This window comes from Populus trichocarpa, chromosome 6 (genome assembly GCF_000002775.5).
Source record: "Populus trichocarpa isolate Nisqually-1 chromosome 6, P.trichocarpa_v4.1, whole genome shotgun sequence".
Taxonomy (NCBI): Eukaryota; Viridiplantae; Streptophyta; class Magnoliopsida; order Malpighiales; family Salicaceae; genus Populus; species Populus trichocarpa.
The window spans coordinates 2,151,329-2,172,765 of NC_037290.2; the positions used below are offsets into that span (position 1 = coordinate 2,151,329).

General features: G+C 35.5%; 3 protein-coding genes, 1 long non-coding RNA gene and 1 pseudogene across 7 annotated transcripts; 3 read left to right on the plus strand and 2 right to left on the minus strand.

Annotated features, from left to right (window-relative positions):
* Window positions 1-111: 111 nt before the first annotated feature.
* Window positions 112-4,756, minus strand: LOC7495681 (exocyst complex component SEC15A). Of its 4 annotated transcripts, none has more exons than XR_002982708.2 (4): window positions 4,522-4,756; window positions 1,633-4,046; window positions 1,185-1,282; window positions 112-1,079 (listed from the first exon to the last, which is right to left on the minus strand). XR_002982708.2 is itself a non-coding variant. In XM_002308830.4 (2 exons), exon 2 carries the CDS (start codon window positions 4,029-4,031, stop codon window positions 1,662-1,664), a length of 2,370 nt encoding a protein of 789 aa, XP_002308866.3. In that variant the 5' UTR covers window positions 4,032-4,046; window positions 4,522-4,755; the 3' UTR covers window positions 1,483-1,661. The 4 variants fall into 4 exon arrangements, 1 of the variants encoding a protein (XP_002308866.3); XR_002982709.2 differs by having other exon boundaries at window positions 112-1,075; window positions 1,185-1,293; XR_002982707.2 differs by having other exon boundaries at window positions 1,185-1,293.
* Window positions 4,757-6,794: 2,038 nt separating this feature from the next.
* LOC7479651 (psbP domain-containing protein 6, chloroplastic) lies at window positions 6,795-8,904 on the plus strand. Its single transcript, XM_002307920.4, has 3 exons — window positions 6,795-7,221; window positions 7,965-8,281; window positions 8,590-8,904. The coding sequence occupies exons 1-3, from the start codon at window positions 6,810-6,812 to the stop codon at window positions 8,758-8,760; spliced, it is 900 nt and encodes a 299-aa protein (XP_002307956.2). The 5' UTR covers window positions 6,795-6,809; the 3' UTR covers window positions 8,761-8,904.
* A 2,967-nt stretch (window positions 8,905-11,871) lies between these two features.
* On the plus strand, window positions 11,872-13,518 carry LOC7495682 (transcription elongation factor TFIIS). The gene has a single exon (XM_002307921.3). It carries the CDS (start codon window positions 12,105-12,107, stop codon window positions 13,410-13,412), a length of 1,308 nt encoding a protein of 435 aa, XP_002307957.2. The 5' UTR covers window positions 11,872-12,104; the 3' UTR covers window positions 13,413-13,518.
* A 1,937-nt stretch (window positions 13,519-15,455) lies between these two features.
* Window positions 15,456-17,740, plus strand: LOC127905418 (phosphate transporter PHO1 homolog 8-like; annotated as a pseudogene).
* A 965-nt stretch (window positions 17,741-18,705) lies between these two features.
* LOC127905415 (uncharacterized) lies at window positions 18,706-20,725 on the minus strand. The gene is made up of 3 exons (XR_008059395.1): window positions 20,467-20,725; window positions 19,468-19,547; window positions 18,706-18,874 (listed from the first exon to the last, which is right to left on the minus strand). It is a non-coding gene; the product is annotated as an uncharacterized LOC127905415 (long non-coding RNA).
* Window positions 20,726-21,437: the final 712 nt, after the last annotated feature.

Genomic DNA, 21,437 nt, shown 5'->3' on the forward strand with positions numbered 1-21,437 from the left:
TGTTTTACAAAATTAAATTTTCAATTTTTTTTGCTTGAAATTAATTTTTTTAGGTGTTTTTGGATTTTTTGATGTGATAATATCAAAAATAAATTTTAAAAAATAAAAAAATATATAATTCTCATGTATTTCTGAGCTTTAAAAAACAACCGCCGCTACAATGTCACATGCTGCTACAGTAGGTGAAGGTAAAAATTGGATTTTTTTTTTTTTAATTTCAAATGAATCCACGCTCCTTCAAGTAAGTTGTTTTTCATCCGAAGGCATTTTGAGCTATCCAATTGGGGCACTGCTTGCCTTCCTCCTTCCCTGAATCTCTGCTCCATTTCTCTTGAGATTCAAACCTGGAACCTGAAAAAGAAAATGCTCGCGTTCCAAACAGTGGGATTGTCCCTTTGGAGACACCTTCAAATAAATTTATTATTTTGAAAAATAGATTATTATAGATTTATCATTACCATTGTGGTAAAAATATTTATTTATTCACGAATAAAAAAAATGTAAAGAGAAGGGGGTTTGACTCCCTGGACTTGAACTTCATATATTGCTGTCTGGTTTTTCGGGATGTTAGAATTGTCTTGTTTGTATTGTTGCAAGAAATTAAACAAATTAAAAACGTTAATGTTGGGAATAACTGATCTGTATCGCAAGTTATAAGTTGCAGTCCAAGATAGAATCAGGAATCTATGTATGCTGTGAGCTTGTTTCAGGCAGTTTTTCCTAGTTTTCATAGTCTTCAACTGATCATTATGCAAAATAATAAAATGTGGTGCCTATTATGATCAAGAACGTATGATCTGGATAGCAAAATGTGCGAGATTCGAAGAATCTGATAAACTATGTATCAAACACTGTCTGCACTAGAACAAAATGAATAAGTCTTCCATAACAAGCAGAGAGAAAGCGGTGAGCAGTACCTTCAGTTACTCTTTCAAACATTATAATGGCCCTGAGAAGATCCACTTTAAGTATAAGAAGGTGTGGCACCAACTCAACTCATGTTCGGCAGAAGATTGTTCGCAAACTTCCTTTAGCAATTAGCATGCAAACCACTTGTGTATTGCTTTTATGCTTTCTACCTAAGCAAAAAACAAATCCAGCAATTCTTCAACAAAATACAGTGATAAGAGTAGAAAGAAATGCGAAGAAGCCTTGGATTGAATGGCATACAAGAAACTCAATACCATATATAGAATCTGGAAGTACTTTATTTAGAGATCTCCGATGAATGATGAAGAGCCAGTAGTGCCATAAATAAAGCATCAGTAGCCATTCTTTCCTCCTGCAAACAAACTGCCAAATATCTCAGGGTAAGGAAGGCAAACCTATAGTATTAAGAATGTGGAAGTGCAAATGCAGAACGCTCTGGTGATTGTGGAAACAAACGACTATTTTGATTCATTTTAATTTCAACTGTGAAATGGCATAAATATGCTGTGGATCAATATGGCTTTAACAAGAATACATGTCCTTGCTCACGAGTTCAAAGGAAAATATAGAAGCTTTATTGTTAGAATTTAATCAGCACAGAATTAAAAAACCTATTTCGTTCCAACTCATGACAACGGAGAAAAAAGAGAGAGAATGTATAATTGGAAGGAGATAAGCTACAAATTAACAAAGGGACACTACTTCTGATGCACGCGGAATCTATAGCCTTCTCAATTGAAGTCCTTCAATCTTTTCTTCAGCATGTCCATTGATTTCTTCCGTGCACTTTGCTTAGTATTTCTGGTTGAGAGGCTACCAAAGATTCCATCATGGGAATCCTTGAATTTATCACAGATGCTGGCCACGTTTTTATAATCCAGAGCATCATAGTTTTTCTGCCTTATCACAGGATTCATGAAGTTCTCTGGCTGGCTGCTTGACAAAAGGTTAATCAACTGTCGTGCTTCTAACAAGCAGCCTCTAAAACTACCTTCCTTGTATATTTCACTCAGGCCGGTGCTATGAAACCTCTCATCAGCAAAATCCTCTATAATCTTCAAATCATTGTTGAGAGATAGGACTGCATTAGCATTGAACCTCCTTACGCTATCACTAAGAAATGCTCCGACAATGGAATTGGAAATGTGCTCGAGGGCACCACTCCCAACTTTGTGTAGAGCATCCAATGGAAGAATTTGTTGTGCAGTTGACAAAATAGTATCCAGGTAAATAACCGCCTCATTTATATAGTCATTCCCATTTTGTGGCGTTTCCTCTGAAGTCCAATTGATATTTTCTGTAATATTCATGAATTCATCTAACTTGGTGTTCACCAAATTCAGCAGAGCAAGATAAGCTGCATCCCTTGAAGTTTTCAGGACCACCTTGGCTGTCAAACTAGCTTGAGGCCTCTCAACTGATCGGATCGGGATTCCGCATAGTTGGGCTGCATATCGAAGAAAAAAATCACAAGCTCTCTCAAGAACAGATATGTTTGCAGCAATCTGCATGGCTTGAGACACACCAACTGCACCCCCATGGATCGTGCTAAGCATCACTTCATTTAGCACATCAATCAAGAGCTTGTCCAAGTATTTTCTCACAATGTCATAAAAATTAGTATGCACCCCATAAGATAAGTAATCAACAGAACCTTTGATGAAAGATCTAACAATGCGGCAAGTATCAGGTACCATGGAGGAGAATGGTGCATAATATGGGAAAGCCGGCATTATATCTGAGGTTTGAAGATGAAAGGAGAGGACATTATTCTCATAATCAGCATCCTTTCTCATTACCATCTGCTCATAGGTGTCACTTCCAAGAGTATTGACAATTTGCTCATGACATTCTCCCAAAAGAAGCTCATGATACTTATCTCGGCTACGATCGACTACCTCGAGAATTTGGCCAACTTCGTACCCATATTGTCTAAAAGTTTCCCCAAGAAGAGTGACATAATCCTTCACCAGCAGAAGATGAGTTGCAGAATCCATATGGGAAAACTGTTCCTCCAGAACAGATGTCATTTTAGCCACAGCCACTTCCCACATTGTCTCAACATGATTTGCTGACAAAAGATCCCCAGCAGTTCTTAAGACCCGATCCTCCACTATGAAGTAACCAGCAATTTGGGCCAAATATGTTTGATAAGATTCAACAAATGGCTGAGTAGTAGAGATTTGCAAGTCTGAATTGAGTTGCAATAACCGATTCTTATAGTAGTATTCACGAAACTGCTCTTGGATTCCAAGGCAATCATGAATATGATACACCCGGAAAAGAGGAGTGAGATCAAACTTCACAACTGAATCTTCATCATTTTCCTCAACATCCAGAGTATATACAAAATCTCCTAACCCTGAAATGTTTTGTTCTTCGGCTTTTCTCTGATGTTCCAGCATTTCCTCATCTCTTTGACGAGCTGACAAAGTATGGCCTATTGCTGTCTGTCCAATATCCTTAGCAGAACTCCTCACTTGAACTAGCCATTCATTAAATTGACTGGTAACTTTCTTCTCAATATGCGATTTTATTACTGGAATTGTCTTCCCTATGGCCGTTTTAAGTGCCTTCACAGGGATGTTCTGCAAGTAAGTCCTCTCGATCAGATCCACTGTTTTCAACGCTGGGTAAAATTGGCTTTCCAACATGTGGTTGTTAGACTTCACACAGAGTTCCAAAACTTGTATGCATATCTTCGATGTTTTGATAGCTTCAGTCACATTCTTCTTAATCCAATAAGATTCAAGAAGCTCCTCAAGTTTGACCAAAAGAGCACTCCCAACTTCTTGCAATCGAAAATTCTCACTCGCAAGCTCACTTTTTAACTCTTCAGCATCAACCAATACACCACGAAGTTCATCAACCGCAAGAATGAATTCCTCGTAATGGCTCTTGCACAGCTCCTCGATTTCAACTTCCTTCTTCCTCACAACAGACTTGAGCTGATGAAACAGCGATTCAGGCCGCCCCATTTCAAATGCATGCCTGACAATTGGACCCAAATCCTCTCCATTGCCAATCAAAGTTGCAAGCACCAAGTCCTCTCCTCCATCCCCATTCTCTACAGCAGTTCTCCTCTTAGGCTTCGCATCCATTGCTTTTACCAAACACTGAAACAATCAAAACAAAACCACACTCATATAGCATCCGAAACTAAATTAAAAAATCCACAAAACTCCTTATCGACCATCTTAAACAACGAAGTAAAACAACACCTACAATAAATCACATCTAACAAAATTTACGCTAATTATCCAAGTCTTTTCTTCAATAAACATTTTTGTATAAAGATTCAAACAGAAATAAATATTCAAAGACAGCACGAAATGCAGAACATCTAAAATAGAATGGAAAAAACAATCTATGATTAATCAAATTTAATAAATTATAGCCAAATAAATCCATCAAACATAAAATTCATCAATTTACAAACAAAGTGAAGATAAAAACAAATCCCCATTTCAAAATTCACAACCAATCAACCAGATACAAAATGTGAACAAAACAAACAAACAAAAAATCCCCAGATAGAAAAAATGAAAACCCAGATACAAAATCAAACAAAGTTAAAAACTTGATACTTACAAAGAGCTATTGAGAGGCCTTCCTTTTGCGCCAAATTTGCTCTCTTTCTGCTATGTAAAACAAGAAATGAAATGTGTTTTCCTTAGATTCTTCACTCGTTGAGCTGAAACAGCTGTTTTCAATGAAATCTGTGATCAATGAAGGTCCTGCTATTGTTAGTTTCAACTCATGTGAAAATTCATGTTTTGTTTTCTTTCTGTTGCCGTTTGTACCTTGTTCAATAACGAAATTGATATTTCCACTCCTTGGTTTGTTTAGATTCGTCCACGACATGGGATATGATTATTTGTTTTGGTGTACACGCTAACTGTCATGCACCTTTGTTTTCATTGGCTAGTTGCTTGAACAGGTAACGTGGCAGTCAAATATTGATTAGAGTTTTATAAAGTATGTGATTAATTAATTATAGGGATATTAATATATTAATTTTTTTTCTCTTAATTTTTTTTCGGGATCTTTCAAATTTGAATTTTTTTTTATTGAGAAGGATAAAAACATCAAAATGTTCAAAACTGAAGCCATAATATTCAAAATTTGTTGATTTATTCATTTTTTCTATTTATTCAGAAAACAATTTTTTGAATTTAAAAGATTATTTAAAAACAAAATTCATCATTTCTATTTTTTAAAATATTATATACTTTGTATGATATTTTATATCACCATTTCAGGTATAAAAAAATCCTCAAGAAAAAAATGTTTAGAATTTTAAGAAAACTTGTAAACATAATTCAGAAAAAAAAAAATTGTGCCTTCTAATAAATTTACATATCAATATTACTATTGTAAAGTAAAGTAAGTGAGATTTGTAGTTAAAATTTCTCAAATTATAATTTATTACTAGTCAAATATTATTATCTTTTATATTTATTAAAAGATTACTTTGCTACAAACAACATCAAATATGCAAATATGCATAGCATATCCAAGCCCAAAAAGGCCAGCAAACTCCAATTTTATTTAATTTTGTTATTTTCGATATTTATTAAGCAAACCATACAAGGAAATACATAAATGTTAAAACTCCACCTAATTTAATGAGTTGATCTGAGAAAACAAGTGACTCTAAATTTAAGTCAAGATAAGTTTTAAGTTGAAAAAAAAATTAATTGAAGCCATAATATTCAAAATTTGTTGATTTATTCATTTTTTCTATTTATTTAGGAAACAAATTTTTTGAAAAATATATTAATTTGATTAAAATTTGATTGATTTAATTGAATTTTTAATGATTTGATTAATTTGGTAAAATCATATTCAAACCCTCTAATTGACTTATATTTATCTAATAGTTTAATGACTTAAATCCTTTTTCAAATTAGATCTCGAGACGATCTAAGAACTATAATTCAATATAAAGTTTTTTTTTTCTTATTTCTATTTCAAGTCAGTGATGACCGTGACAGGTGGATTCTAATATTTTAGAAAAGGGAGTATAAATATTCTGACATTTAAACTGAAACTATGGAGAATAAATTAATTTCAACACCTTTTTTTATTATTTATTAATATAAATTTTCAGGTCAACTTATATATATTTTAATTAAAAAATTATTTTAATATATTTTTGAATAAAAAATATTTTAAAAAACAAATACAACTACACTTCTAAACACGGATTAAATTATATTATAGATTTTATATTTATATAGGTAGGAATTTATCATATCTATATTTGAATTAAAATTTAGGATGCTTTAGGTAAATCTTGTGATATTCAAAATAAAAAATTAAAATACGGTTCATGATGAATAGATACAAAAAAAAATTTAGAATCTGAAACAGACCCATTGTTTATTAAAATTGAATAAAATATTAATTTAACTAAACACGAGATTTTAGTGAATCAGTTCACCTGTATTAATATTTTTAAAAAATATTACTGTGTAAATAAATATAATTAATAGTAGATAAATACATAAAGACTATCATAGTTTTAAAACTCGTTCCAAGTCAATTTAAAATCCGACTAACTTAAGATTAGAATCACGTTGGGTTTATAAAAAAATATGAATAGTTTAAAATTCAGTCGATCAGACAAGCTGACTCAGTCAAAAACCCAGTTGCAACCCGTTGATTATTTTTTTATTTTTTACCAAAACACCATCATTTTAATTTATAAAAAAAAATAAAATTGACTTGTAACCTGATCAAAATCAATGATCCAAGCCTTGAGCCGAATTGACAACACTAAGATTAACAACTCAAGACACTTTTCTAGATCGGTTCTTAAACCGGATTTCACAACTATATAACACCGTCGAGAAAGTTTGTGGTGTATACAAGTCATGGCAACAAGTTACAGAGTCCAGGTGTCTCATGGCATCCATGAACGGATAAGAGTAAGCGCGGGATGGCCCCAACCCCATCCTTCAAAATCTGTCTCTCTCATTTCTCTTGAAGAATCCTTCAAAATGGCAACTGCTTCACTAACTCCAATTTTCTCATCTCCACTCAAAACATCAAGAACAACAACATTAACAACAACAACAACGTCGTTGGACCAACATAGAAACCAGGTTGTTTTGAGGAGACAAATCTTGAAGGGACTGGTGTTGTCTCCATTAATCTTGATTAAAGCACCTCCAAGTTCAGAAGCTAGAGAGATTGAGGTTGGTTCTTACTTGCCACCTTCTCCAACGGACCCTTCTTTTGTTCTCTTCAAAGCCAGCTCAAAAGACACCCCTGCTCTTCGTGCAGGTACGGAGATTCTCATTTTCCAATTTATATTTGCATGCCTGTGTCCACTTACTCCACCATCTGCCTTTTAGTCCTAGCTATTGAATTATATTTGATGACAATTAGCTCAGTTCATGAAGTCGCTTGGCATATTTCTTTTACGCGTGCTGCCTGAATCAATTTTTTCTAACATTTGAGATAGCTAGGTTTATTGGGGTTTCTTTTTGTTTTTGTTTTTTTTTTCATTTTTAAAGATTCAAGGAATTGAAGAAGGCCCAAATGTGACTAGGGTAAGCCCTAATAGAAGCATAGACCTTATTTTGTTTCTTAGATGAAGCTTTGAAATATGTATATTTGGGTGATCTATAATTTCTATGAGGATGCTGAGGTTTCTAATGCTGGTGTTCCATGCTTGTGGGTTTTTTTTGTTTCCATTACTTCTTCTTTGTTGGGAGGAGGGGATGCGTGGAGCAATGTGGGTGCTCATGGACATAGTTATCAAACCCGATCCAAGTGTCAGCAAAATCTTAGAATTGATTTGGCCGAATCTCACCCGGTTAGGCTAAATCAACAAGATCAGCTGAGTTGGTTATCGGTCATGTGAGTAACCAGTGGGGGGATATTTGTAATTTGTCAGAGGTTTTCTGCATTAGGCCTGTTTGTTATTAAAAAAAACGTGAGGATGAGAAGAATTACAGTGTAAAGAGGAAGATTTTTTTTTATTTGTCACAATTTAATGATATTTGAAATTTAGTTTCTTGCAGGAAATGTTCAGCCTTACCAGTTCATCCTCCCACCGAGTTGGAAGCAAACACGCGTAGCAAACATACTATCCGGTAATTACTGCCAACCTAAGTGTGCAGAGCCCTGGGTTGAGGTAAAGTTTGAAGATGAAAAGCAAGGAAAAGTCCAGGTGGTGGCTTCACCTTTGATTCGCCTGACTAACAAGCCTAATGCAACAATTGAAGAGATTGGAAACCCGGAGAAGTTGATTGCCTCTCTTGGCCCTTTTGTTACAGGAAACTCTTATGATCCTGATGAGCTCTTGGAAACAAAGATTGAAAAGTTTGGTGATCAGACGGTATCATCCTGTTAACTCATCCTGCAAATTGTTGCAATTCTTTTTGCATTTTCCCCATTTGTGCTACTGGCTCCTGTCTTCCTTTCCCTTTGCTTGACTAAAGAAACCTAAGCTATTATTAGTTAACAAAAATGGCAGTGTCATAGTAAAGCTTCTTCGATATTTTATAATCTGCTGCTCTTTTTTTACGCTGAACTGTTCATGCTTTTCTTTGTAACATCATATCTTTCTTTGAAGGGGAAAAGGGAAAAACCAATATATTTTTATTTTATTTTCTAGTCACCTCAAACTCGTCATTGTCTTTGCAGTATTACAAGTATATGCTTGAGACACCATTTGCTTTGACGGGGACGCACAATCTTGCAAAGGCAACAGCTAAAGGAAGCACTGTTGTGCTGTTTGTAGCAAGTGCAAATGATAAACAATGGCAAGCATCTGAGAAAACTCTAAAAGCCATTCTTGATTCCTTCCAAATTTAGTTACTTTCCTGATGAAAATAAGAGATTATTTTTTGTTCATTTTGACATTGGTTCCTATGTTACATATGTAAACAGTCCAATAAACCCTTCAAATGCCTTTGTTTATATGAGTTCTATATAATGTAATGTTTGATATTCAACAAATTGCTTGACCCACATTTGTAAACATGTTAATCCTCCAGTTTAAACAGGAAGTCTATTTCTTCGATCTGTGGAGGTTGACACAAGCCAATGTACATCAGCTGATGCTTGTCCCTCTTGCCTTTCTTGTGTATCTGATACTCCCAGCAGTCTAACCTGAATCCATTTCCACAATGTTCCAAATGGTGCATACAGTAGCTCTCCCATTGAAATCAAGATGCAGAGCACGTAGAGGAATGGCTTGATGATATCCGGGAAAAATATAGAGGCTAAGGATGCCGATGACAGCAAACCAAACAACACGATGCTGCATCTAACTGCAGTCACATAACGTTGGGACCAAAAAAGTCTAACATAGGTCATCTCTCCTACCCAATAGGTCAAGCAATATGCTAGCAGACAACTAAGGCTAGTCCACATGGTTACAGGATTTGTATCGAATGGAGTGCAATCCTTGCCTTGATACATTAATTCAAGAAAAATGAGAAGGGCAGGCACAATAAATGCAAAAATGTAATGGAATGAATTAGCAGTAGTAAACTGATTTTGCTGGAAGTAGTTTCTTGCGTTGAAAAATGCAATGTTGAATGAAACTTCTCTGTGTGGAAGGAAGCTATGCAATTGCAATGAGTGGGATGAGGAGTGGCTTGTTCTTGCAATGTTGGCCATAGGATATACTGAGCTTGCTAAACGTGTGTTTCTTTGTTCTGCAGGTTTGGTAACTAGATTGGGTTCTACCGAAGTGTTTACTTGGGTGAATGTGTTGTGTCACAATCAGCTCTTTACTTCTGTTTTATAGGTCGAATCGGTTTCCAATTCATTAGACTAAGAGGCAATTTGATGATATTCGAGTCTTGATTCTTGAGACCACCAAAGACATGGGTGGTCACTAAACATAAATGGCACTGGATTAGGTAAGTTTCACAGCAGTTTCCTATCTTTGTAGAAACTAAAACTCTACATTGATCAAAGAGGAAGTGGCATCTTTCAGACCCTAGGATTACCGAGATAAAAATGTCTAGAACAGTGAATCCTTGGATGGAGTGCTTTGAGAGTATGATTGCAGTTGCTATTCATTTAAAAATATATTAAAATAATATTTTTTTTACTTTTTAAAAATTATTTTTAATATCAACACATCAAAATATCTAAAAACACTAAAAAAAATATTAATTTAAAACAAAGAAAAAAATTAAAATTTTCAAAATAAAAATAAACAGAGTAGCAGTTGTGTACACATTAAAAACCTCAGCATTGACTTCTAGTAGGGAGCTTTGCCTACAAGGAAAAAAGTAGTCAATGGACCATCCAAGTACTCAGGTTTCAATTATGGTGGTCCGGTGACTACCATGGATTAGTGTTTCTCATAAAACTAAAAAAAAACATTGACAAATGACTAGCTCTGGGCCCAAATTTTTCTTGTATGGTGTTTTTGTCCCTGGAGCACCCAAGATAGGTAGTCTTGTGAGTTGTGACAACCTCAGTTTTCAACTACGAAGAAAAGTAGAAACCTAAGAGACTTTAGCAAAAAAAAATAAAAAATTGCCCTTGCAAAGGGATCAAGGGAGGTTCAGGTCCGTGGAAATCATTGGTGAATTCTAAGCAACAAACCTGATCTTGAACCATTGGATTTAATGATTGTGAGCACCAAGGTCTTGGATGGTCTATAAAAGACCACAGATCCAACTATAAAATAGAAGTCAAGGGATGTTTTGGAACATTACAAATCCACCCAATTTAACACTTGTTGTCTTGACACAATATCAGAGCATATTTCTAAACCTAGCTAAATCTATCTTCCCCACTCCTAGCCTTTGCAAATGTTTTTCCCACAGAGACAAGTTTCATTGAACATTGCATTCATGACTGCGAAAAACTATGTCCAACAAGATCAGCTGAACACCCCAAATTCAACCCATGCCATTTTCACCTTCATCATGCCTGTCCTCCTCTGCTTTCTTGAGTTAATGTATCAAGGAAAGGACTATTCTCCATTTGATACACACCCCATTACTATGTGGATTGGCCTTACTTGTGTCATTGCTTACTGTGTGGTCTATGGAGTTGAAATATCCTGTGCCAAATATTTCAAGTCTCCAGTCTACGCCTCTGCAGTTCGTAGTGGCGCGATGTTGTTTGGTTCACTATCAGTAGCTTCTTTAGCCTCTATACTCTTTCCAGACTGTATGCAGCCAATCCTATATCTGCTGTGCACCTTATTTTCAATATGGGAGTTACTATACAGCACCATTTGGAATACCATGGAGATGGAATCTGCACAACATAGGAGTGTCAGGCATACATCAGCTGATGCGCGTTGGCCCGTATGGAACTCCTCGGATCAAAGATATAGACTTCCACTTTGACACCATTTGTACTAGGGCACACAAATACATTTGAAGAAGATTTTTGAAAATATTAGGACAAGGAAACATTAGAGATGAATATCCAAATGAAACTCATCGATTGAAATGTGAGACTACTAATGTACATATGATCCAACAAAACCATGAGACTAAGAATACAGTCATTAATCCAGGCCTTTCATCCCTTTGTAATTCAATGATCTGTAGAATACCAAAATTCCTAAATCCATGACAATTGCTAGAGCAGGAAGCCTTCAGTAGTGTCCATGCATGCCAGGAGTCTGTGAAGGGAGGGTAAAAGAAACAATTAAGTAGCACTTGGTTTACTTGATTTTTTCTGCTGTCTATTTTAGTCAAGAGTTTCAATACAAGTACTGTTCAAAAATAGAAACTATGTTACAATTCCTCCTTGCATAGGATTCAAATGTCAGAAAATTCTACAGTAGTTTCCTAAAATCATCGGATTTGTGTGCCTATTTCCTCTAAGAAATCGGATTCAGTGTTGTTCAAAAATAGAAACTATCTTAGAATTCCTCATTACATAGGATTCTAGTATTGAGCAAGTATTGTTCAGAAATAGAAACTATCTTAGAATTCCTCATTACATAGGATTCAAATTTCAGAAAATTCCGCAATATTTTCCTCAAATCATCGGATTTGTGTACCTATTTCATATAAGCTATCGGATTCAGTATGAAATTAGGATGACCCTCATACCTATAAAAGAAAACAGGACCCTATATCCCCACCGAAACCTAAACATCCAATTTAGTTTTTTTTCTTTCCTCTTTGGAGTTTTTCTGATTAAGCCCTAGTTGATAAGATCACTGATCATCAATGGAGCAACAGTTTCTGTCGTTGTTTGAGTCAGCAAAGACATCTGCAGATGCTGCAGTCACTTCTTCTTCGATGATTCCTGAAGTTCATCGATGCCTAGCCGCTCTGGGCCAACTCAAGAGGTTCCCTGTAATATCATCTAGGGTTCTTCTCTTCACTCCTGTCGCGAAACAGGTTGAATGTCTCACAAGACACCCTGTAAAGATGATCAAGACTGCTGCTTCTTGCTTGCTCTATACTTGGAGAAGAAAACTGTACGCAAGACACCCTACCATTGATGGAAAAACTCAGCTGACGAAGTCTGGCGGTGTGTCAAGGAACGGGACTCTCATTGTCAAGATGCGCGGAAGAATACTAGGAAGGGTTGAAGTTGGCATGCCTATCAAGACTGTAAAGAATGAAGAGAAGAAAATAAAAGAGACGGAAACGGGTCTGAGCTGTTTCAAGAAACCGCCACTAGTACCTGCCAAGCAAACCAGAAAACCTGAGGAGAAGGTGGAAAATACAATAAGCTGTATCAAGAAACCACTACTTGCACCTGCCAAGAAAATCATAAAGCCAGCAGGGAAAGTGGAAAGTATCAAGAGCGGTTTCAAGAAACCACCACAAGCATCTGCCAAGGGCGTCACAGTGCAAGAGAAAGAAAAAAGTTTCAGTGGTTTCAAGAAACCACCACAAGCATCTGCCAAGGGCGTCACAGTGCAAGAGAAAGAAAAAAGTTTCAGTGGTTTCAAGAAACCACCACAAGCATCTGCCAAAGGCGTCACAGTGCAAGAGAAAGAAAAAAGTTTCAGTGGTTTCAAGAAACTACCACAAGCATCTACTACGTGCGTCACAGCGCAAGAGAAAGTAAAAGGTTTTGGTAGTTTCAATAAGCCATCAAAAGAACCTGTCAAGTGCGATGATGCTTTACGAGGCAAGGTCCGATCCATTCTTGTGGAATCACTGACCAGAGTTGCCAAGGAAACTGAAGCAGGCTTGAGGAGAGCAGTAAGCTCGCGTGACCCATTATGTGTTGCTGCAGATGTTGAATCGGTAATGTTTCAGAAGATGGGGGCATTCAATGGCGCCAAGACAGTGAAGTACAGGTCTGTTCTGTTCAACTTGAAGGATCCAAAGAATCCAGATTTGAGAAGGAAAGTTCTTCTGGGACAGATTAAGCCAGAGAAACTTGTGACTATGACATCAGAAGAGATGGCAAGCAATCATAGGCAATTCGAGAATGCACAAATCCGGATGAAATCTTTGCTGAAGGAGAAGAAGAAAGCAGGACAAGAGTACAAATCTGTTGATCCTGTGGAATCTTGAGGCCTTTATAGCTTGTGTGATCTATATGTATGCAAGGTGCAATTGGTTTAACAACTGATGACGTTACTGTACAGTAAATTCAATTCAATTTAACAGTTTTTCATTATTTCATGTGTTACTCAAATCTATGAAGTGTAAATTTTGTTTGTTTAGCATGTTATTAATAAAACAAATTCATCAATTTTTAGTCAATCCTGTGAAACAAAAACATTCTCTAAGCCAAGCTATTCTAGTTCCCCTACCCTACTACATGCAAATGCTCTTCTCCCAGAGACAGGTTTCATCAAACATTGCCTTCATGGCAGCAAGAAACTATGTCCAACAAGATCAAGTCACTGCCCTAAATTTAATCCTTGCCATTTTCACCTTTATCATGCCTGTCCTCCTCAACTTTCTTTAGTTGATGTATCAAGGCAAGGACTATTCTCCATTTTATAGACTTCCTATTACCATGTGGATTGTCCTCACTTCATTACTGGCTTATTGCTTGGTCTATGGAATCAAAGTGGCCTGTGTCGGATATTTTCAGTCTCTATGCCTCTGTCGTCCGTAGGAACGCAGAGTTGTTTTGTTCACTATCAGTAGCATCTTTAGCTTCTATAATTTTTTCCAGCCATTGTTATATGTTCTATGCACCTTACTTCCAGTGAAGGAGATACTGTACACCCCAGTTGACACTGCCAAGAAGATGAATTCAGGATAGACTAGTGAGACCATCAGGTGATCAAAATAGGAATGTTAAGCAAACATGAGGATGCACATCGGCAGGTATCGAACTTCACTAATCAAAGATATAGACTTCCCAGATGAGGCTATGACATCATTTCTAACTTATAGTAAATCCATGCCTAATGAACAGAAATTTTTAACATTTCAGGATCAAGCAGTTATGAAGAATATCATCATCTAGTCACAATCAAACTCGTTAATTACAACTACCAATGTACACGCACATGATCGTAACAGAACAGTGAGAATAAGAAAGCAGCCACTTAGGCCTTTTATCCCTTTATAGTTCAGTGATCTGCATAACACCAGAATCAAAGAAAGTTACCAGGGCATGTAGCCCTGGCTAATCTAGATGTATGCTTAACATTGTCATCTCTTTGTTTCATCATCTTGTTTTGATAGTATAGTTTATTTAGATGAAAACAAAACTTCAAGAGGCTTAGGACTAGTAATTATTGCTTTGTAGGAATCACTCTTATTATCTCAATCTTTTAAAATATTATGTCAGTCCAGTGACCAACACAGAATGAGACCAGGTCCATTATTAGACTACTCAGGCAAAATCCTTGCTTGCCCACAATAAAATGACAATCCACCCTTCAGGCAAAAAATTTAGATGGGATTTGCAGAAATATTTGCTATATGTGAGCATATATGATTATACTTGTTCGTTGCCCTATGAGCAATATTTTTCTTCTGTCTTAGAATCTGTGACTTCCAAAAATTTAAGACAAGTTCCCAATGCTTGACTTAATGAAGGGACGAAACAAGATGTGATTCTGATTCTTATTCTGTTGTTTTGCATTTTCCTTTTGTATTTGTCTGAGACCACAACACTGATAATCTTAAATATGGAACTCATTTGTGTTTGGTTACTGTAGTAGGATAGAAAAAACAGATTCAGGCTGGACAAAAACGTGTTTAATTATAAGAATAGAGGCAGAAATATAAAAATAAATGTTTCCGGGCAATTTTAAAGTAATTTTATGTCCTTTCAAAACATAAAAAACAAAGAAACATGTTATCTTCGTCTCTATTATGTCGAAACAGTAATCAAATATTGTGCACTTTTAAGACATCACCTAGGAATTGAGAGATAAACTGGTCTCCACTAGCAACTTTTCCTATAAATAAATTGGTGCTTTCTCTGCATGTTAGCTGTACTGAGGTTTTAGAAATATAATTACAGTTGTTTTTTAAAATGTTTTTTGCTTGAAAAAACATTAAAATAATTTTTTATTATTTTTTTTTAAAATTTATTTTTAACATAGTATATCAAAACAATCCAAAAATACTAAAAAAAAATAAATTTTGATGAAAAACATATTGAAACTCACCAAGCATTTCTCCAATTCAAACCGAAGCAAGGCGAGGGACACCTGATGACCACAATCAAAAAAAGAATGACATAGAATAACATTTTCCGGTAAGACACTAACTGATGAAAATGAACAGAAACATGTTTTAAGCAATCATGTTTTTTACTGAATCTGTTTTGTGTGAAAACTTCAAGGTTTATTTGTTGGCTGCACATTGGATCTCATTCTAGCTCTTACATTAATCATACATGCTCGAAATATTCTGGATAAGAAAGGAAAAGACCAGTAAATGGAAAACATGTTTCCTCTTTACAGGTTTGTAACATGTTTCCTCTTTACAGGTCTATTTGAAGCATTCATGCTTCCTTATTTTACATGACCTTTGCTAATGAAGGGTATCAAGAATTAACAGAACACAACAGGAGATTTTCCTTTAGTACAGTCTTAGCTGTGTCTGTCGTTCATTCAATACTTATTTAGCAAGTCATTTCCATACTTGTTTGCAGCCTGTTTGCGTTTGTTGTTCTGCATATGCTTATGTATGCTGCCAATAAATACTTCTGGAGGCGGTACCGCATCAATTATTCCTTCATATTTGGCTTCAAACAAGGAACAGAACTGGGTTATAGAGAAGTTCTGCTGTTAGGCTTTGGTCTAGTAGTCTTGTCACTTGCCAGCGTGCTGGCAAACCTTGATATGGAAATCGATCCAAAGACAAATGATTGCCAAGCATTGACTGAACACTGAACTTGTACCTCTAAGTTTGGTTGTGGTTAGACTATTGAAGCTATTCAAAATACTTCCCCTACCAAATTTCAAAATATATCTGCTCTAAACAATTCCTTTTTTTCCCTGGTCTTTTCAGCTTGTAGTTATCATCATATTCCTCTGCCCAATCAACATTTTATACCGATCAAGTCGCTTCTTTCCTTATCCCATGTTTGTTTCACTGCATCTTCGCTCCTATGTACAAGGTGAAAAATGTAGTCAGGCTTATACTAGAATAAAATATATAAATGGGATCAACCTATTGACCTGTGATATCTGTTTTTCGATTACAGGGCAGTTTTCAAGATTCCTTCTTAACAGATCAGTTAACCAGGTTTGTATATAAACCAGGGCTATATATGCCTTCAATCATCACACAAATACTGTTGCTTTGTTATTGAGCATCCATCATTATTTAATTGTAGGTGCAAGCCCTTAGAAGCTTGGAGTTCTACATATGCTATTATGGCTGGGGAGACAATAAACTGAGACAAAATACCTGCAAAACCAATGATGTATACAACACTTCCTATTTCATTGTTGCTGTCATTCCTTATTGGTCTCGTCTTCTTCAGGTGTGTAACTTGAATCTTCTGCGATACTAAGAGTTGTTCAAAATTTCCAACTGCTTTAAAGACTCGTTACTTCTTAAGTTAGGCCTTGGCACATACAATTACAAATTTTTCAGTGTCTTCGACGCCTCTAAGAAGCGAAGAACAAGATGCAAAGATATAATGAGCTTAAATATTCTGCACACTTGTTGCCATATGCACAAGGACTGCATACAGTCTTAACAAAGGACTTGGCTGGAAAATATTAGCCTCGGTTTCTTCAGTAATTGCAGTTCTATATGGTACATATTGGGACCTAGTCATGGACTGGGGACTTTTGCAATCTCAGTCTAAGAACTGGTTTCTGAGAGGCAAACTCCTTATCCCTTACAGAAGTGTATATTTTGGAGCAATGGTGAGTAAGAAAAACACATGACAAATCAGAATTATCCTACTAGCACTTGTAGCACAAAACTGAAACTGTGGGGCTCGTATGAAATGAAAAAAAAATGTAAACCAGGTTTCAAATTATATTCATCAGCTCCAGAACAAGTCCTGACCAACTCTCATGATGTCGGTAATGCAGGTCTTGAATGTATTGCTGAGATTTGCCTGGTTGCAAACTGTCTTGAATTTCCGACTGCCTTTCCTACACAGGCAATCCTTAGTTGCAATTGTAGCTAGCCTCGAGATTATTGGCCGTGGAATATGGAATTTTTTCTGGTTTGACTGATTTCAGAATTCTCAATTTCATAATAGATTGAGTTTTGTGGATGATCTAGACAATTGCATTGCTGATAGTTGATTCTATTCACATTATGTTTGATAGGCCAGGTTGGAGAATGAACACTTACACAACGTTGGCAAGTATCGTGCATTCAAGGCTGTGCCTCTACCATTTGAATACAGCATGAGACAAGAAAAGCATGAGCTGGTTATTGCATCAGAACAAAACGCATAGACAGTTTAACATCTTATATTTGCAAAAATACTAGAGGTTGTCCAAGAACAAATCACTGAGAAAGAAAATGCCGTGTGTGTGTAATACATGACAATTCAACATCTTTATTTGCATAATGTAAGCCAGGGACACTAGGGCTAGCTACCGAAGTATTTATGGAAGAGTTTCTGATTCAAAACTCCTGCTTCAGTTCACTAGTTCAGGACTAGAGCTCAGATGTTGGAATAACAAGACAAGATAGTAACTTATTTGATGTTTTCTAAACTAAATGCAAGACAAGAAAAACGTAAGACATTAACCACAAGAACAGTAAATATGGCTCCTGGGATTTGCCAGAACTCAACAATATTGGGCCCTGGAAAAAGGAAGAGCAAATAAGTAAATGCATTGCCAGAGAACATAGAAACCAATTTGTTCGTGTTTTTCAAAAATTGTTGAGACTTTTATATTGGTTTCCTTAAAAAAACAATCGGATTTTAGGATTCCATAAAAGAATCATATATCATTCTATAAGGATTTATAGTCTTAAACTTCCACGTTGGTTTCCTCTAATCAATCGGATTCAGGGTCACACTAGGATTGACCATAGCTAGTTGATAAGATCTTACCCTTTTTTTTCTTGCTCTTTAGATTAAGTCATTAAGCCCATGCTAGTTGATAAGATCGGTTAGGAATGGAGAAACAGTTCCTATCGCTGCTTGAGTCTGCTAAGAAATCTGCAAATGCTGTGGCCACTTCCACTTCAATGTCTCCTGAAGTTTGTCAATGCCTATATATCTGCTTTGGACCAGCTTAAGAGGTTCCCCGTAGTATCATCTAGGGTTCTTGTCTCCACTCTTTGTCACGACCCGAATCCCGGATCCATGACCGGCACATAGGCAAGGTTCCCCTCCAAGGTTCCATACCTATGCGAACCCAAACTTACACACAAACTTATCCTAACTCAATCAGAGTTCAACGCAGCATTAATAACAAAATCAACTTCATAATATAATTGAATTGTCTTAATACAAGAGTTAATATAAATTCGGAGTTTTGGAGCACTAACTAGACATAAAGGAAAATGTACAAATTACAACCAAAAGAGCAGGTTCGGAAAGTCCAACAAAAGTGACCTGCTATCAAGCTATAAGCCTGAAAAGGATAAATAATGAGATGGTGAGTTCAACAACTCAGTGAGTAGATAACGTTCAATATACACACACGAGGTAATACAGCAATGAGAAATATATATACAAGTATGGCTCTAGGTTCTTATAGAAAGGTTTCTCAAATAGGCCATAACAAGAATATCATATGGTAAAACTAGTCAGAAAATCAAAATGCAATGAGCATGAGGCTCCGTACTGTGGGATGATCAGTCCACACAGGTTGGTGACTCCCCCGACCAACTAGGGTTCAGATACGATGTGCACAAAGACTAACACTACCCTGTTAGCATGGGTATTCTGACTGACATACCATAGGTTCATAATCATAATCAAACAGACATATTAATATCTCAAGGCTCAACTCATGACATCAATCAAATGAGGAGCTATCAATTCAGAATTCAATTCAAAATATATACTGGTTCATATCAAGAATTCAGATTCAACAATTGATCATGCTTTATCAAAACAAGGATAATAATCAACATATATATTATCAAGAAGCATGACTCAATTCATATTAACAAATCAAATATTTATACTATTTCTCATGCATATGGAAAATTATCCACTCACCTGACTCAAAAGCAACAAAACTCAAAGCTGATATCGAAGAAAATCCTACTGACGTCCCGCCGGTAGAATATCAGGATTATCTGAATATAAAGGAGACATATTCAAGAACGACTTGAAAGAATATTTAACTTATTTAATACACTTAACTAAGGGTGTATTCCATAACCCTATATGTTTTTGAACTAACTAGTTATCTTTCCTAAAAACCCAACATTTAACGGTTTTCCCGAAATCTAATTCATAATAAAACAACTAATAAAATTGGCAATAATTCACTAAATAACCCTTCATTATTCATCAAACCAATCTGCAAAAGCTAGTATTACAGCTAGGGACTAATATGTAATTTATCCTATTTTTAAGGGTCAAATTGCAATTTTTGTCTAATTGGAGGACCAAACTGAAATTTATCATAAATCCATGAATATACTGAAATTCTGACCATAATTAGTCCTCATTTCTGTCCAGATCATCTCATTATACTCCAAGGACCATTCTGGAATTTTACCAAATTTTTAGGGTTAAATTGTAATTTTGTCAAATTGAAGGACTAAATTGAAAGTGTTAAATTCTCTTATCTATACAGTAATTCTGTCCATAATTCATATGTTATTCTGTTCAGAATCTCGGAATATGCTCCAGGGACCAATCTGCAAATTTTCCAAAGTTTGGGGACTAAACTGTAATTTTCCAAAATTGAGGGACCAAATTGAATTTTCGTCATCTTCAACCTCCAACCCAGAATTTTTAACAGAAACCTACTGTTCTTGCCAAATTTCTAACTCAACATTCACCATTTACACAATTCATAACTCAAAATCATCACAATCTTCCATAATCAACTCATTAATCAATTACCCATAACAATCAACCTTATAACATTCAATTTAATTCATCAATTAAACCCAAAACACAAATTTTCAAAACCCTAACATTTATCAAAACCAAAATTAAAAGCTCAATAATACAAATTTACACATTTAACAACCTAAATCTTACCTTTTTACTTATTTCCTCCAACTCCTTTCTATTTCCTTTCTAATTTCCCTCTTTTCTCTTCTTCTTCTTCTTTCTCCCTTTCTCTCCTGCCGGTTCTCTCTCAAAATTCAGATCTCTCTTTTGTTTTTTTTTTTTTTTTCTCCTCTCTATTTATATATATCAACTATTGTTCAATTACCACACTACCCCTCATTTAATTTATTCCTACATCTAAGCATTCAAGGGCCTTGTTGCCATTTCCTATCTTTTAATACAAAACATTACACTCTTGTTGCAAAAAGAGGTTCATGATCTCACAAAACACCACGTAGAGCTGAAAAGGACTATTGCTTCTTGCTTGCTCGATACTTTGGGTAGGAAACTGTACGCAAGACACCCTGCCATTGATGGTACAATTCAAACAAAAAAATCAGGTAATGGGTGATGGAGGTTGTTCTGATCAAGTGAGATACGGATGTGCCACAACTAGGATGCGTAGATAATTTTGCATGGATATTTATGGACGGATGGAATAAAGTTAAGCTAAAGAAAAGGCTTGGATTGTATAGAATGATCGTCCTGACAAAAAAACCTAAACTTCGATGGTACAATTCGGACAATAAATTAAATCAAGTGACGTAGATGGTTCTAATAAATGAGATACGGATATGCCACAATTAGATTGTGTGGATAATTTTATAGTAATATTTATGGATTAATGGGATAATATTAAGCTTAAAAAAAAACCTTAGTGGTAGCCTGATAAAAAAAATCATATAATTTTTAATCTGACTGTTAAATAATACTTCAATTTGATCAAGGAATTTTATAATCTAAGTTATATAAGGTTGACTTGTTGTAATCATTTGAGTTTTGAAATACCTATAAATTAAATTTAAAAGATATTTTTAGGCTAGTTTTGTTATTTTTTCTTTTTAGTTTTGGATTTGGATTTTCTAGTTTGTTTAGGTAAGGTTTTAAATTTATTAAAA